The sequence below is a fragment of the Exophiala xenobiotica genome (genome assembly GCF_000835505.1).
Source record: "Exophiala xenobiotica strain CBS 118157 unplaced genomic scaffold supercont1.6, whole genome shotgun sequence".
Classification (NCBI taxonomy): domain Eukaryota; kingdom Fungi; phylum Ascomycota; class Eurotiomycetes; order Chaetothyriales; family Herpotrichiellaceae; genus Exophiala; species Exophiala xenobiotica.
The window spans coordinates 197,419-212,602 of NW_013562489.1; the positions used below are offsets into that span (position 1 = coordinate 197,419).

At 51.5% G+C, this 15,184-nt stretch overlaps 5 protein-coding genes across 5 annotated transcripts; 2 read left to right on the top strand and 3 right to left on the bottom strand.

Annotated features, from left to right (window-relative positions):
• Positions 1-81: 81 nt before the first annotated feature.
• PV05_09362 (uncharacterized protein) lies at positions 82-1,892 on the bottom strand. The gene has a single exon (XM_013455693.1). The coding sequence runs from the start codon at positions 1,623-1,625 to the stop codon at positions 546-548; it is 1,080 nt and encodes a 359-aa protein (XP_013311147.1). The 5' UTR covers positions 1,626-1,892; the 3' UTR covers positions 82-545.
• Positions 1,893-2,070: 178 nt separating this feature from the next.
• On the top strand, positions 2,071-5,126 carry PV05_09363 (uncharacterized protein). Its single transcript, XM_013455694.1, has 3 exons — positions 2,071-2,436; positions 2,484-4,020; positions 4,130-5,126. Exons 1-3 carry the CDS (start codon positions 2,192-2,194, stop codon positions 4,886-4,888), a joined length of 2,541 nt encoding a protein of 846 aa, XP_013311148.1. The 5' UTR covers positions 2,071-2,191; the 3' UTR covers positions 4,889-5,126.
• On the bottom strand, positions 4,738-6,222 carry PV05_09364 (uncharacterized protein). The gene has a single exon (XM_013455695.1). It carries the CDS (start codon positions 6,151-6,153, stop codon positions 5,143-5,145), a length of 1,011 nt encoding a protein of 336 aa, XP_013311149.1. The 5' UTR covers positions 6,154-6,222; the 3' UTR covers positions 4,738-5,142.
• A 119-nt stretch (positions 6,223-6,341) lies between these two features.
• On the bottom strand, positions 6,342-8,247 carry PV05_09365 (rpsU-divergently transcribed protein). Its single transcript, XM_013455696.1, has 2 exons — positions 7,636-8,247; positions 6,342-7,577 (listed from the first exon to the last, which is right to left on the bottom strand). Exons 1-2 carry the CDS (start codon positions 8,071-8,073, stop codon positions 7,245-7,247), a joined length of 771 nt encoding a protein of 256 aa, XP_013311150.1. The 5' UTR covers positions 8,074-8,247; the 3' UTR covers positions 6,342-7,244.
• Positions 8,248-9,523: 1,276 nt separating this feature from the next.
• PV05_09366 (uncharacterized protein) lies at positions 9,524-14,108 on the top strand. Its single transcript, XM_013455697.1, has 14 exons — positions 9,524-9,660; positions 9,724-9,938; positions 10,055-10,103; positions 10,157-10,182; positions 10,357-10,594; positions 10,648-11,775; positions 11,829-11,881; positions 11,988-11,995; positions 12,047-12,140; positions 12,205-12,363; positions 12,427-12,478; positions 12,530-12,993; positions 13,045-13,198; positions 13,245-14,108. Exons 6-14 carry the CDS (start codon positions 11,388-11,390, stop codon positions 13,373-13,375), a joined length of 1,503 nt encoding a protein of 500 aa, XP_013311151.1. The 5' UTR covers positions 9,524-9,660; positions 9,724-9,938; positions 10,055-10,103; positions 10,157-10,182; positions 10,357-10,594; positions 10,648-11,387; the 3' UTR covers positions 13,376-14,108.
• Positions 14,109-15,184: the final 1,076 nt, after the last annotated feature.

The window sequence follows — 15,184 nt, forward strand, 5'->3', positions numbered from 1 at the left end:
CGAGTCAGACGTAGCAGCATGTTTCAACTAGGAAATGATGTTGCGACAAGGTCCAGATACCAGGTAAGTAGTCCTGTAAGAATTTGATCCGCGCCTCCTTTGTAGGCTGAACCTGTGATCGGAGAGCGCAGTCTCGTACGAAAGGCAGCAGAATGAGTTCGTCTCAGAAGCGAACACAGGCAAGTAATGAGCATCTTTCTGCCTGTCCACCCAAGTCAGCGACTCCACAGCGTGTTTGATCAAGTGTAATCCGGGGAGTGGTGTTGGCCAAGTGGATGATATTCGGCTTGGCAAAGTCTGCAAGGATGCCCATAGGATAGACGAGGCAAGAATGTTCTGTACGGTGTCTCTGCCAGTCTATATTCGGCCAGACGGCTGGATGCAAGTCCGCATCTGAAAATATATACATCCAAGATCCTTCCAATTCTTCACTCCAAATCCGCCCGGTTTTGCATTCCACCGAACGCATGACCAGCCTATGAACCAATCGTTGCGAAGTATGACAAGCGGGTATTGTTCTGGGTAACAGATCAAAGACGAGGGTGCTATGATGATTCCCCAAAATTGTAATGTCCTGTCGCTTCTGCATGCTGGGTAGCGCCAGCTTCGCCGACACAAGTCGCCCCACAATCGCCGCATCTGAGTGTGAAACCAGCAGTATCCGTGAAATAATGCCTTTCCTGAAGTTTCTGGCACAGAGCAACCGCATGCGGGAGAACTTCGTCTGAGAGTGGCTGTTCGAATTGCTTCACATCATCTTCTGGCGGCATTCCAAACAAGCTCAAGGCGATAATGTCGTAATGTATACCCGAGTAGACCAGAAAACACCTGCGCGGAGCACCCTCGTTGTATCTGTCTACCCTCAGTGTCTGGACGTCGATGCTGCAAATTTCGACGTCGAACTGCTGGCTAAGGATGTCGAGCTCAATTTGTCCGCCCCAGGCATTCTCACTTTGTATCCACCGGCAATACGTGTCGGGATCTTTGTTGTCGAGGACAGCTTTGGAGTATTTATCCGGGTTGGCCTGGATAGTCTGCGCGATGATTGATCTCAACTCCGTCATTGTGTCTAGATTCGACATGATTGCACTTGCCACTGCTCGGAAAAGGCATGAGTTGTCGTCTGGCATGATACGCAAGACCAAACTGCCACCTAGGTCTGGGATGAAGATTTCGGGGGGATCCGACATCTCTTTGTTTTCCTTTCTGGATAGCGACAAGGGAGCAGATGAGGGTTTTTGCATTTTCGGGTCCTTTGCTTGTCCTGAAGATGCCAAAGGTAAGCTGTCATCCCCCGAAGAACCGGCTGCAAAGATAGGGGTTCCTTTCTCTGCGCCGGAGAATTCGAATGTCTGAGGCTTTTGAGTAGTATCTTTTCGACTGGATGGCTCGAGGTTATTGACGATGAGCTGTTCACCATTGAGTTTGACCTCCAAATCTGACAAGAGTTTGGAAGTTGGATATTGATCCAGCACCAACGTCCTCGGCGGATAGCCATATTTGACTTCGAACGACGATAGAGACGTCTCTGTGGTAATGGTCTTCTTTAGGGTTTCTATTGTTGCGCTGTCGTCTAGCATGGCTGTACTCGATTTGCCCGAGGGGCCTCTGATCCGAACCCTCATCCTACTGCGAGAAGAGATGTATTGTGTTAGGATGGAGAAGTCTGCAGAGATGCTCGAGAGAACAGCTCGACTACCGGATGTGTCATCTAAGAGCTGTTCGCCACGTAGAAAGAAGTGGTCTGGGATGGAAGAGACTCGGTCCTTGGGTTCAATTGGTGTCGCCTTTGTCTCTGACCCGGGAGATTTATTTGGGAAGCGGCCTGTCTTGCGTTGTTTGCATTGAATAAATCCGTGGTCTCCTGGCAGCCACCGCGCAGGTCAACAGTCGGTACTGGGTCGTTTAGTCAGCTGGCAAGCTGCGAAAATCCACCGGGCTGGGTGCCGGGCACATCTATCACGCGAGTCATGCAGCCTTGCCACCTTTGCAACTCAATTCACATAAAAGCTGCGCACGAGTCATGCAAAGGCGGGTTTTGTCGCGCCCATAATTGTGCAGACCAAGTCACGTCGCGATCGCATAGCAGACCTGCATTTCTTGCGACGCTGCGTCTACACCTTGTCAAATCTTGACATGCGTACTTTTCGTGACCGATTGTGAGGCTTCAGTTGTGAGGAAGATCGGAAACATGGCGGACACCCCGACTGTCGAGCCTGCGACGCCGGTACCAGTACAGTCCATCGAAGTGGAAACCGAAGTAAAGCAGGAGGATGCCGCCGAAGAGAAGTGCGATGATGATGATGATGATGATGCAGAAGCGGACGAAGATGGGGCTACTGGTGAAGAACCAGGCGTGTCAAACGAACAATACAAAGCTCTCAGAAACATCACCGAAACCCTAACCAACTATAAGATCAAAGTGAAGGGCGACGAGTATGTCCACCGTACCTCTAGGCTGACTACTGTGCTGACGTACTTAGTGAGCATTATCCTTCTGTGCTGTTCAGGCGCATCCCCAATCGACGAAACCTACCGGACTACCACGAAATAATCAAGGAACCCGCCGCACTCAGTACACTTAAGGGCAAGATACAGAGAAAGCAATACACAGGCATTCCGGAATTCGTTCGAGACTTTGCTCTGATCGTCCATAATGCACAAGTATACAATCTTCCAAACTCAGGCCCTGTGCGCGACGTGCTTGTACTGCAGGATGTATTCAAGGAGGAACTGCAGAAGTTGGTCAATGAAGGGCTGGCCAAGGAAGAAGAGACGGTATTTCCAGACCTCGGCGAGATCCCGTATGCTACGCCGGAACCAGATCCTGTCTCGGAGGAGGATGAAGACAACGAGGATGATGGTGAAGAAGAAGACGAGGACGAGGATGCTGAAGCGCACGAATCGGATGAGGATCGGCGGAGAAGAAAGGGCCGACGAGGTGGCAGGCCCAGTCTCTCTGGCCGCAAAAGCCGTGGTGAGGACGACGAGAAGCTGGATGATGCCGACGTTCGAAAGCGACGAGGACGGCCTCCTAAAGTTGACACACCAATGGAAGCCAGGATCAAGGCCGTACTGAAAGGCCTTCGCAAGCTCAAGGACAAAGCTGGAAATGTGAAGATACGCCATTTCGAACGATTACCTGACAAAGCGGAGTATCCGGCATATTTCGTGGCCATCAAAGACCCCGTCGCGCTCGACACCATCAAGAAGAAGTCCAAGCGGAAGAAGTATCAGTCTTTGGAACAGTTCATGAAAGACATTGACTTGCTTTACAACAACGCAAAACAGTTCAATGAAGAGGGGAGCGAAATCTACAACGATGCGGTAGAAATGCAGGCTGAAGCACATAAACTTCTTGAGATTGAAAAAGCAAAGCCAGATGATGAGTATCTTATGGAAGACGGAAGGCGACCATTGCCATCGGGCATCTTGTACAAGAACGAACTCTGGAAAGTTGGGGACTGGATCCACATCTCGAATCCCAATGATGTGACAAAACCGATCGTGGCCCAGATTTATCGAACTTGGGAAGACCCCGAAGGTCAGAAATGGATCAACGCATGCTGGTATTATCGACCCGAGCAGACCGTGCATCAATACGAGAAGCACTTCTTCCCTAACGAGGTTGTGAAGACAGGTCAATATCGAGATCACAAAATCGAGGAAGTCGTTGATCGGTGTTTTGTCATGTTTGTCACGAGATACAGTCGTGGTCGACCCCGAGATGTTGACCCAAGCAAAGAAGTCTACGTCTGCGAGGCACGCTACAACGAAGAAAAGCATAGGTTCAACAAAATCAAGACGTGGGCCAGTTGTCTACCTGATGAAGTCAGGGACAAAGATTATGAGATGGACCTCTTCGAGCAACCTCGAAGAATCAAGAAGGTTCCTAGTCCACTGAAGCATCTGTTGAAGGATGATATGAAAGAGACAGATGAGATCTCATCACCTCAATGGGGGCATCCTAACGCGCCGCCTATCGTTGGTGCTATTCACAAACATCCTCGAGACGAAAATGTAAGTTTCAAAACATGTTTACCACGGCTGCGCCACTGGGCGCACATGCTCCTCTATCGATGAGTTGTGTTTGCTCTTTTTGACTCACTCGCTAACCTTCTCTTTCTAGCAATCACCACCGCCTGAACCAACACCGCCGCCACCTCCAACACCTCCACAACCAATCCGTCAACCCTCCGTCAGCACCATGTCGACACAACCAATCGTGCGACCGAGCATCGATCGGACACCCAGCATCAGCGCGACAAAATTACAGCCTCAACCATCACGGCCATCACTCACCCCTCAAGTGGCCTCATACCAACCACAATCAATCTCTCCAGCTCCACCGTCCTACTCCCGGCAAACTTCATATCCGCAATCACAACCTCCTCACATCCAGGCCGCGACGGTGTCACAGACACCTTCTGCCCAGCAACCACTGCCCTTTGCTGCCAGACAACAACTGCACCCTCAACCAAGCCTGACTGCAGCACACCCAACCAATTATACTGCCGCAACACCTTCGCAAGCTTACAACCGTCCACAATTGCCACAGACGACAGCATACAATCAATACTCCACGCACATGCAGGATCAACGCGGCGCTGAAGTGTATGTTCTTTCAAACATCGCCAATGAGTCCATACCTAAACACATCCGTGACCGGTTTCCCCAGGACGACGAAGGCCGTGTCTTGTTCTTCACCCAACCTCCCGTTCTTCCAGATACTGTTGTGCGAGGACGAGATGGACAGCCGCTCGCTCATACGGAGAAGTATCTTGCTGCCAAGGCGGAGAGAGATAAGATCGTTGCGACGAGGAAGAGAGCGAGGCAGGAGGAAAAATCGACGCCTTTGAAAAGAGGGCGATTAGGCACGGTTGTTTGATATCGGTGCGAAGCGAATCTCGGCCAGGATTTGTATAACTACGATCAGCATTGTGTTTTGACACCAGGCACCTGAGGAATCGAGTTCTATGCCAGTTATTTGAGTTTAGACACGGCAATAGCGCTAGAGGTATTCGCGCAAAGCAAGGTAGCGAAATCAGAAGAGCTCTGGCATGTTTTTCTTTGGCCTGCTTTGCACTCTCCTTGAGACTGGTGATCGAGAGTGACCATGAATTTACCGAATATTAGCATTTCTTATGAGCTCAGTCGCTCAAATAGCTCCTCCCTCCGCCTCTTCAGCTCGTCCAACTCCACTTGCGCTCGTTGAACTTCCGCCCGACTGGCGTCAATGTCGGGTGGTAGTCCATGGAACTCCAGGATCTTCATCTCAAGCGTCTCGACTTGACGTTTCTTCTGGTCAATGAGCGTCTGTTTAGAAGCTACGTCGGCCAGGGTCGGACGGTCCGAGCCGGCGTTGCGGGATGAAATTTGTCGCTCCAGCGCAGCAATGCGGTCGGTATATTCGGCGCACTTCAGCATGAGTTGCTTAGTTTCGAGCTGATATCGAAGAGTCTGGGCATGTAGCCTTGAGTAGGATTCCCTGATGCCAACCTCACCGTCATCGTCGTTGTCGTCGGTCGGAAAGGTGGACGTAATTGGGGTCCGGGGTGGTGAAAGTGAGGTCGCGTCCGAATCCGTCACGAGACGATCTCGACGTTGGCCAATAGAGGACGAGGCACCAGAAAGAGTTCGTTGGAATTGGCTGATCTCTTCTCGGATATTGGAGTTGAGACTGTCGATGCACGAAAGGTGTGTTGCAAGCGCGAAGGTTTGGCCTGGAAGGCTGAGGATCTGGGACTGTAGACTCTCCAGAATTGACGTCTGTAGCGTAGCTGAGTGGAAGCAGCCTAGCAAGACTGCTGAGGCCGACAGAGAGTCAAGTGAAGGTTTCGATGATGCCGGGAGCGAAAGGGCAAGGAGATGAAGAAGAGATTCCGCCTCGTTTTCGGAGCTTGTGCCGTGATGGAGGCGTTCTTGCTGATGGAAGGCCAGTCCCTCAATCTGTGCTAGAAACAGCAGGTCTCTCCACTTCTCTGCGGCAATGTTCTCGGTCATGAGTTTCTGCAAGGCTTTGAGCGTGGTAGCATCGCGCTCGAACGACGGGATTGGTGACGGATGACACAGCGTTGAAAGCCACGTCAGAACTAGCGACCACGAGTGGGATTCGAGGGCTTCAGCCCGGGCTTTAGATGGTGAGGCTTGCATGTTGGTAGCTGATATGACACTAAATGAGCAATATGAACATCTGGCTACCTGGTGTGGTGCGTGAATGAGTGGCTCGGGGCTGTAGGATACAGAGGGTGGGACTCTGGCGGACGTTTGGTCCTATAGGAGGCTGGTTTTCAGCAGCACAACCTTTGATCACTCGAACAGCAGATTCGAGTTCTGGCTTTACCACGATACCAGGTCTTGTCCATTTCTATGTAAGATTTCTAGCATACTTCGAGTCGGGACGAAGCTGCCTTAATCGAGCCTTGCACAAGACGCGAAATGCTTCACCGCACGCATGTTGAGGCTGGAGTACTTCACGACTTTATCAGCAAATTTTTTTGGCACCCGTTCTACCCTTCCATAGTATACAAGCCCCAAAGAGGTTGCGGTATAAAGGCTCACAAGTAGTGAATGTCTGCTTGAGAGGCTTTCGGGCCGACAAGGACTCTGGACACATACACCTCAACGACCCAATACGCCCACTCCGAGATTTTTTGAGCCCATGCTCTCAAACCCCAGGATTTTGTATCAGCCTATGGTGACGCTAGAGGCAACCGGCCCCATGCCAGAATGCCTCAATGCTTGCGACGCCATCGACTTGGCCGCATAGTCAAGGCCGTGCTGCCCGAGAGCTTGCAACAAAGTGCCTGAAGCGATGCAAAAGACACCAATTGACTGGTTGATCGAGGTTGACAGGTCTCTGAAAATCAGTTTTTGGCTGTGGACAACATATCGGCTGCGCTCAGAGCTTTGGCGAAGCGGTGGACTGTTTGACGGCACAGTCATTCTCATCTCATGATGTGGTCATTTGGAAAGAGGTGCCGCAGTACTTCCCTTCCATGTAAAAGTGTAGATTGATAGGATGGATCGCTCAATTGGGCCATATTCGAACTGTTATTCACGGCGATGAGCAACAGCCGTAGTCATCCTGAGTACGGGACTCCGGCCCAGTTGTGATATAGGGAAGGCTGGAATGAGTGTGTCTCCTCTTCAAAGACCCAGGAATCTTTGACCGTAGGAAGTATGAGATCTCCGTCGACCATATCAGTCCCGTTACCTTCGCGGTAGTGAGTATTGACAGTAGGTCACACCTTCATTCCCCAAGATCTCGCGGCGTTGATAGTATTGCCAGCCCAGAATCCGACATACTGCGAGAAGCCACCTGCGGTGCTTCCCACGTTTTGTGCATCTTCCAGTCTACGATTCAGGAACTCTTCAGTAGCTGCAAAATCCTGCGTTTTATCTGTGGTCATGAACATTTCTGAGCTGGCATAGACTGCGGATAATGATGCCCGTTTGGTGTACCAGGAAAAGTCGACCGCGGTGTCACCCGCGAGATACCATATTTCATCGGACAGAGCGTTAAGTTCTTGTAGGGAGGCTGGTATGTTTCCAAGGAGGGACATATGTCCAAGTGCCTGTAAAAGGGCGTCAATGGTTACTCTTCACATCGGCGCATGTTCATTTCATTCTTACTCCTTGCCATTGATGAATTATATCCGCGTTTGCTCTTAACCGTGCCATTACCAAAGTTCTGATCTTGGCTCCCAACCCTAAGTGAATACCCTCTGGGAATTGTACATTGTGCTTCAATGCGAGTCTTTGCGTGACAAGATGGTAATGGATTAGGTCGGAAACGCCGCGCGGGAATAGCTGGACAGTCACATCGAGATAGCCCACATCTATAGCACCCAACACCAGTGATTCTTCCGTGAATCCATATTCCGGCACGCGGGCGATCGCAGCGGCAAGGATTTTATCTTGGGTCTCAGGGAACGGAGGACGATCAGGGTGATGAATGGAGAAGTAGGATCGCCGCAGCTGCGAAGCCGGGAATTGGAGGCGGCATGCTGTTGCACATGTTGCTATCAGGCGTCTACTGACAGTCGAAACAGCTCGCTGAGACGTCGCCATGGTGTTTTTGCGTGGGAATGTTGCAGTTGAGGTTTGGAAGCTTGCCAAAGCTGGTTAAGCGATAACGAAAATGATGTGCATTCAAGGACAAATAATAGGCGATCTACAACGGTCCGCGGGCCCGGCTGCACGAGTTGGCCTTTGAAGGCTAGGTCGAGGCTAAAAACATGTGGCTTGCTTGCGACATTGCGGACGCAGGACATGAGTGAGCGACGACCAGTTATTATTAGTCGATTCAGAGGAGCAGTGTTGGTTTTTCCACTCAGCCTTATCGGCTCTCGGGCCACTTCAGGCACGGCATCACCGGCCATTTTTTATCGGCTGGCCACCATTACACCAAGGTATAGATACCTCCGGTAAGTGCATGGAAGAATGATTGGAACATCATGAGCCACGAGACTTGTTGCTTTGCCCATGAGCAGCTGCCGCGTACGCACAGTGGACGAGCTGGCGTGGGAATAGCCATAACGGTCCATCATCTAAAGTTCCGGAACCTTGGCCGCTTGGGTCATTATTGGTTTGGTTGTATGGCCGATGGTTGGAATTGTTCCTTTTGCTGCAAGAGCTATTCTCCCCGCTTCCGTTCTGAAGGCAGTTACACTATCCCTGGCCGCCACCGTGGCTGGCTCCAACCGACCTGAAAGGAAGTACGGCGAGGCCAATGATGGACGCCTCATGATGCTTAAGTTCGCGAGATGCATAATTAAATACCTCAGCACCTACGCGCTCTAGGGATGATTTCTTCTTTCGCCGAGATCGTACCCCTCGTGTGCGTAAAAGCCGGCCGGGATGCATGTGAGAGTCCCTCCGCTTGTTGCCCATGCGTGCCCACGTAATACTGGCACCACTTATCATGGTCCGTAGTGCCGATCATTGCAAATGGCCTTCAGAGAACGGCAAAATGCCAGCAGCGGGGCTTTTTTAGGCTATGTGCACGCCCTGGTCATTATTGATGTCAACTGAAAAACGCCTTCGGTGCTGGGTGACAGGGCCTTCGAAAGACCACCATTGGGACTGCCAGATGCTCCTCCACAATTAACGGCCGTTTGGGCATCGTCGTATGATTCAGTAACTGAAATAGGCGACTGAGAGATGTAGACTCGCCGAGGTTCCGCACGGGAGGTTTAGTAAAGGACAAGAATGTGATGACAGCCTCAGGTCTTAAAGCTTGTCGAATTCCGTATTGTGCGGGAAGATGCGTGCTCCAAAAAGACAAATCAGCTATAGCAAGCATAGCTATCAGTCAGGGTAGAAGAGCTCGCGGGACCAGCCATGCCCAAGCCAAAAGCAACAAGAGAATAGAGCTCACCGGGCGTGCATAGGTGGGTGCAACGCTAGGGTGAGATGCAAGGCTAAACAAAATTGAGGATCATGGTTTAAGCTTGACACATCGAGTCGAAAGACAAAGGCTGCAGCTAAATTGTCGTATCGCAACAACTCAAAAAGATGTGCATTCCTAGCTCATAGAGACTCAAAGCACGAGCTTGGCTGACCAAAAATTGTAGCTCCTTGATTGTCGGCTGGAATGAATCTCGCTCCAGGGGAACAGGGGCATGCGACGGCGGATGCCAGTGGCTTGCATATTGTGTGAGTGGGCAGGAGATATGTGATGGATTAAAAGTGTGAAGAGAGTGTTGACAGGCAGAGTAGAGTGCATCGATGCAGGCTCGACAGTCCACAGTCACCGAGTCACCGAGTCACCTTGTTGCTAGCCGCCAAGGCCTCCACCCACTCACGGAACAGACGTCTCTTTCCAACTTCCAATCGCGCCCGTCACACACGTTGTTCCTGCACCTCTCCTCACCCATCTTCCTGCGCCGTGTCCGCAAGTAGCTGCAGCCATCGAAGCCCTCGCCCTCCCAACGGTATCTTGCCCGATTCCTGCGCCTTCTAATCCCCTGCCTTGCTCGGACACACGGGCCCATCTTGCGGTTTAGGCCCCAAAAGGACGAGTGCTTGTTGCTGACTCCATCGCAAACAGGGACATCCAACACCAACCCAGTACCTCCCTGCACCACGATCTCCACTGGGTATTCCTTCCGAACAAGCCCTTGCTCGAACTGTTCTGACGCAAGACCCCTAGTCTTCTGCGACTGCTGTTTCGGATTGGTCAGTTATCCCCCAACTTTGGAAGAGAAAAGGATTCAAAGAACCTGCACCAATCCCAGGTTGGACAAGCCGAGGCTGCCTTGTCGAAGGTTGGCGAAAGGCAAACAACGCACCGGAGAAAGAAAGAAAGTCGAAAGATGCTGAGAATGATGCTGATTGACATTGCGCGTACAGGGATTCCCATTACCGCATCATACTGCAGGAAGAAACCACTCCTCCGCACACCATATCAAGACGCCGACATCCAATAGCAGCTCCTGTGCACAGCAGCAAGTTGCAAGCCTACGAGAACTCATCTCCACTGGAGCTCTCGCTCTAACTTGTTCTTACTTCGGCCCCGCCATTCTCACTGTTTGTGCTCGCTCTGCGAAAATTCTATCCGACCATACAGTCAAGCTGCAGCCGGGAAGACGTGCGTCCTGCAACTTCCTGTCCTCAAGACGCCCAACGCTGAGGCTCTGTCAGATTCGAACAAAATCCTGCCACTCTATCTCCGATCTTTTCGTGGCTTTGCGACGCGCTCCACATTCACCGAGACAAATCGAGCTGCTCGCGTTCTCAGAACCGTCCTGACAGCCCTTGTACAACTCGAGGAACCTTGTTAGCTGGCCTCCAGACCCCTCTCCTCCTGCATTCTCGTGCATGCAATCCTGATCTCGTAGAGCTCAACAGTTGAAACCCGCCGCAGCTACCTCTCGGCAGTCATTCATCATGGGTGCGTTTCTATTCATCAGTCCCTCTGCCCCAGTTTTGCCCTTCCCTTTTCCGCATTGGCCCGTGGCCTCATCACCCTGTCTTGCCCTAAATTCTGCTTTGTTCACCTTCGCTGCGTCAATCTCGTCCTTGTCCACCTCATCCTTCACCGTTCTTTTCATCATCCGATCATTTCTTGGTTGAGATTGTTACTTGGCTAACTGTTTGGACGTACAGTAAGTGACACAATTTCTCGTCTCGCGTACAGATCGAAACCGTCAATGGTTCGAATCGGAATCGAGGTGAAGTGCAAATTCACTTTGAAGCCATTGTCAATTGGCCTGGGACTCCACTTCCGCCTTATGCCCTTCACCAGCAACAACCGAAACGAATAGGCGAAATTCACCGCACATTCACCTGCCCAACAATCACACGAGCCCTCATTTTCACGTGCGACATTGTCTTCACTTCACCTGCGCATCCTTTAAATTCAACCTCACTTCGCGCGCAGTATGATCACGTTGACCAGACATTTTTCTGACTATCCCCAACAGAGAGACCGATCTCGCTCACCCCGTCGCCGTTCGCGCAGCCCTCGACGAACCCGACGCTCCTACTCTCCCCGTAGCCGCTCTCGCAGTCGAGGCGACGACTACCGACGCAGTGAACGCCGATCCCGAAGTCCCATGAGTGGTGCACCAAACTCGTCAGGAGGATACGCAGGGTCAGGCTACGGCGGTAGAGGCGGCGGACCACCCAGATCCACCGAAGATCGTGCTGCTGCAAAAGAGCAAATGATGCAATCGGTGCGCGAATCATCTCAGCAAGACCGCCGAGTCTATGTTGGCAATTTGGCTTACGACGTCAAATGGCATCATCTCAAAGATTTCATGAGACAGGGTCAGTTACATTGAGAGACAATTTCTTCAAGTCAAGGCTGACCCAAGGAACAGCTGGAGAAGTTCTCTTTGCTGATGTCTTACTACTTCCAAATGGAATGTCGAAGGTGGGCGCCATTGTGTGATGCGGCTGGTTCTACTGGTCTTTCTTTTTTGGTTTTATTTTGTTGGACGCTGGATTGACGGGTTGGACCTGGTCCACGGGTTTTGTAGGGATGCGGGTATGTTGTTACTACCTTGTTTTGCGCATCGTCTTCTGACTGTCGTTGCAGGATTGTGGAATACGCAACTAGGGATCAAGCCCAACAAGCTATTCAAACACTCAGCAATCAGAGCCTGATGGGACGTCTCGTCTATGTGCGCGAGGTATGCAATCCTTCTATTGTCTGTTCTTGTCATTGCGCCACTGACTGCGGCGTTTTACAACTAGGACCGCGAAACTGAACCTCGATTCATCGGACCGCCAGGCCGCGGCGGAGGCAACATGGGCGGCCCTCCACGAGGAGGTTACGGCGGGGGAGGATACGGCGGCGATGGCTATGGCGGCGGTGGTGGTGGCGGCGGAGGCCGTCAACTCTACGTGTCCAATGTTTGTTTCCTCACTCCTGTGTAAGCTTTGCCTTGGGGGTCATTGTTAATGTCGTCCGAACAGCTTCCTTTCAACGTTGGTTGGCAAGACCTGAAAGATTTGTTCCGAGGCGCTGGTATGTCTCCACCTCTGATGAAGCACTGACGACATGTCTCACATGTTATAGCACAGGAAGGAGGTGTCATCCGGGCCGATGTCCACACGGATCAAACAGGTCGACCAAAAGGTACTGGTATTGTCGCGTTCGAATCCGCTAACGATGCTCGCAACGCTATCCAACAATACAACGGCTACGATTGGCACGGTCGAGCCCTCGAGGTTCGTGAAGATCGATACGCAGGAGGTGGACCTGGCATGGGTGGTGGCTATGGTGGCCGCGGGGGTTATGGAGGCGGTTTCGGCATGCGCGGTGGTTTCGGTGGTGGCAGAGGAGGATTTGGCGGGCGCGGAGGCTTCGGAGGCGGTGGCTATGGACGAGGTGGATATGGAGGTGGCTACGGTGGTGGTGGTGGCGGTGGGGGAGGAGGATACGGTGGCCCCGGTGCTCCTCAGGAGCCAGTTGCGCCAAACCCCTTCACCGACAACGCCACCTATGGAGGTGAACGGAGTGAGATCATCTTCGTTCGAAACGTGAGTATCATGCTCCTCTCATTTGCCTGCGCTCCAACTGACAATCTTCAGCTTCCATGGTCCACCAGCAACGAAGATCTGGTCGAACTGTTCACCACTATTGGCAAGGTCGAACGTGCAGAGATCCAGTACGAGGCGAACGGACGATCCAAGGGAACTGGAGTGGTTCAGTTCGACAGCCCAGAAAATGCTGAGACTGCCATCTGTGAGTTTGTTGTCAATGTTGAGGATTAAAGCTAACTCTCTTATAGCAAAGTTCACCGGCTACATGTACGGCGGTCGTCCCCTCGGATTGACATTTGTCAAGTATACCAACGCCAACGGGAACGAAATGGAAGGTCAAGAAGCTACTGGTGGCATGACACAAGATCAAATGATGTGAAATCGTCCTTGGCAGAGGCTACATCGACGCCCTTGACCTTCTGCGACGGCCTATCCTTTCTTGAATACACCCCTCCAGTGGACGGTTTTCTTCGATACATTCCACCTTGTACCTGTACCAGACGACCCCCGGTGGTCGATGCCCAAAATTTCTTGGGAGCTTCTGCAACAGCTCCTATTTCTTTCATACGCGGAAAAAAAGTGGTATTCAGAATGATCATAGGTGAATTAAGACTGCGGTGGATTTACATCGGTTGGGGCAGCTCTATGTTGCAGGAAATCATATGGAATTGGGACTGCCTCGACCGTTCATGTGCGAGGGGTCAAGTCTAGGTAGTGGCGAGCTGAATGTTGCTCGCTAAGGATTCCAAGCTCGGCAGATGAAGTCGTCACAACCCCAAACAATCAGATGAGTTCCCCGTGGTAGAAGGACGGCTCGGTTCTGATAAGACGGCGGTACCGGAAGGTTCATGTTTGCTCGTGCATACTGCTTGATGGCTTGACGAGCTGGGTGCAGAAGCTTCAGCAGTGTCTTTGGCTTCACTTGAGGCCTCATATTTCCGAACACTTTGGCGAGTGATGGTGATGGTGATGATGATGCAAGGATACACCCCGGTATTTGTACAGTAGGGCGAAATGTAAACCGTCGACAGCCATCCAACCAGTGTACAAGAATGGCAAACACTCGACATCTGCGGTAATATTGGTAGATGTTTGCATCGCCTAAAATTGCTAATCTCTTCCTTTTGCTTGCACACGCCGTCGTCACAGGCAATCTTCACAGCTACGCCCAATAGGTTATGATAACGCTTCAGCTTCCCTTCGGGTCCAGTAGAAGCAAATATATCGAATAGCCAGTCTTCATTCTTACTCCTGCTATTGAGAAATGTGCCAACAACAAAATCTTGTATTGGCCGACCCCAGCCACGGAGATAAGTCCATCAACAACAAAAATCCTTTTCAAAACGTAAGCACGAAGGATCTTCAATGTTCAACCGAATCATCTTCATGCACTGCGTTGATCATTTCCTGCAGCTTCGAAACCCACTCGCCGGCATGGTCACAGACGGGAGCGGGATGTATAGAGCATGCACTAAAAGAACGATCAGGCTGCGATTTCAGAAGGGAAGGGACCCGGTGAAGGCATGATGGGCACAACTGTAGGTTGCTAGAGGCCAGGATTTCGTTTGTTGTTCAGTTGTGAACAGAGGATGTTACAGGACTACTGCTGAAAACGACTGTTCGAGGTTTAGAGATCGAGCAGCCCGGGTTCTTCGACAATTCAGGTCTGTGGGTTGGCGCATGCCCACCCACTTCTGAAAAGTGGTGTCGCAGACTCGCAGATAGCGGGCTCTTCGTACAAAATGAGTGATATGTCGGTTGCTTGCCACCGCCCAGCCATGGATCGTGGAGATGCCTGGTTGTTGGGAGCTGATATTGGACCGAAACAAACAAGTAGAAGCTGTTTAATGATGCTGTCTGGAGCTTGTAGTGCTGAAGAAATGCCTTCAGACAGGATCGTGTACCGTGATGCCTGCAGATTCAGCTCGAACAGGCATATCTTGGTCCGCGAAATTAGGGAGGCGTCGTCGGATGTAGGTGGAGCTGGTTGCCTTTTGCACAAGCATCCTTCAACAGTCAAGAAAATGACGGACGCTTTGGGGCCGCGGGCGTCTGCATTGGTTTCTTTCGGTAGCCGTTGCAAAGGCGCAACTTGTCATGATGTGAAGGGCTCGTTGAAGAAGGCAGCCGAACACAAAGCAAGCGGAGACTGGGGTCTCTGCATGAACACGATCACGAGGTGAGACAG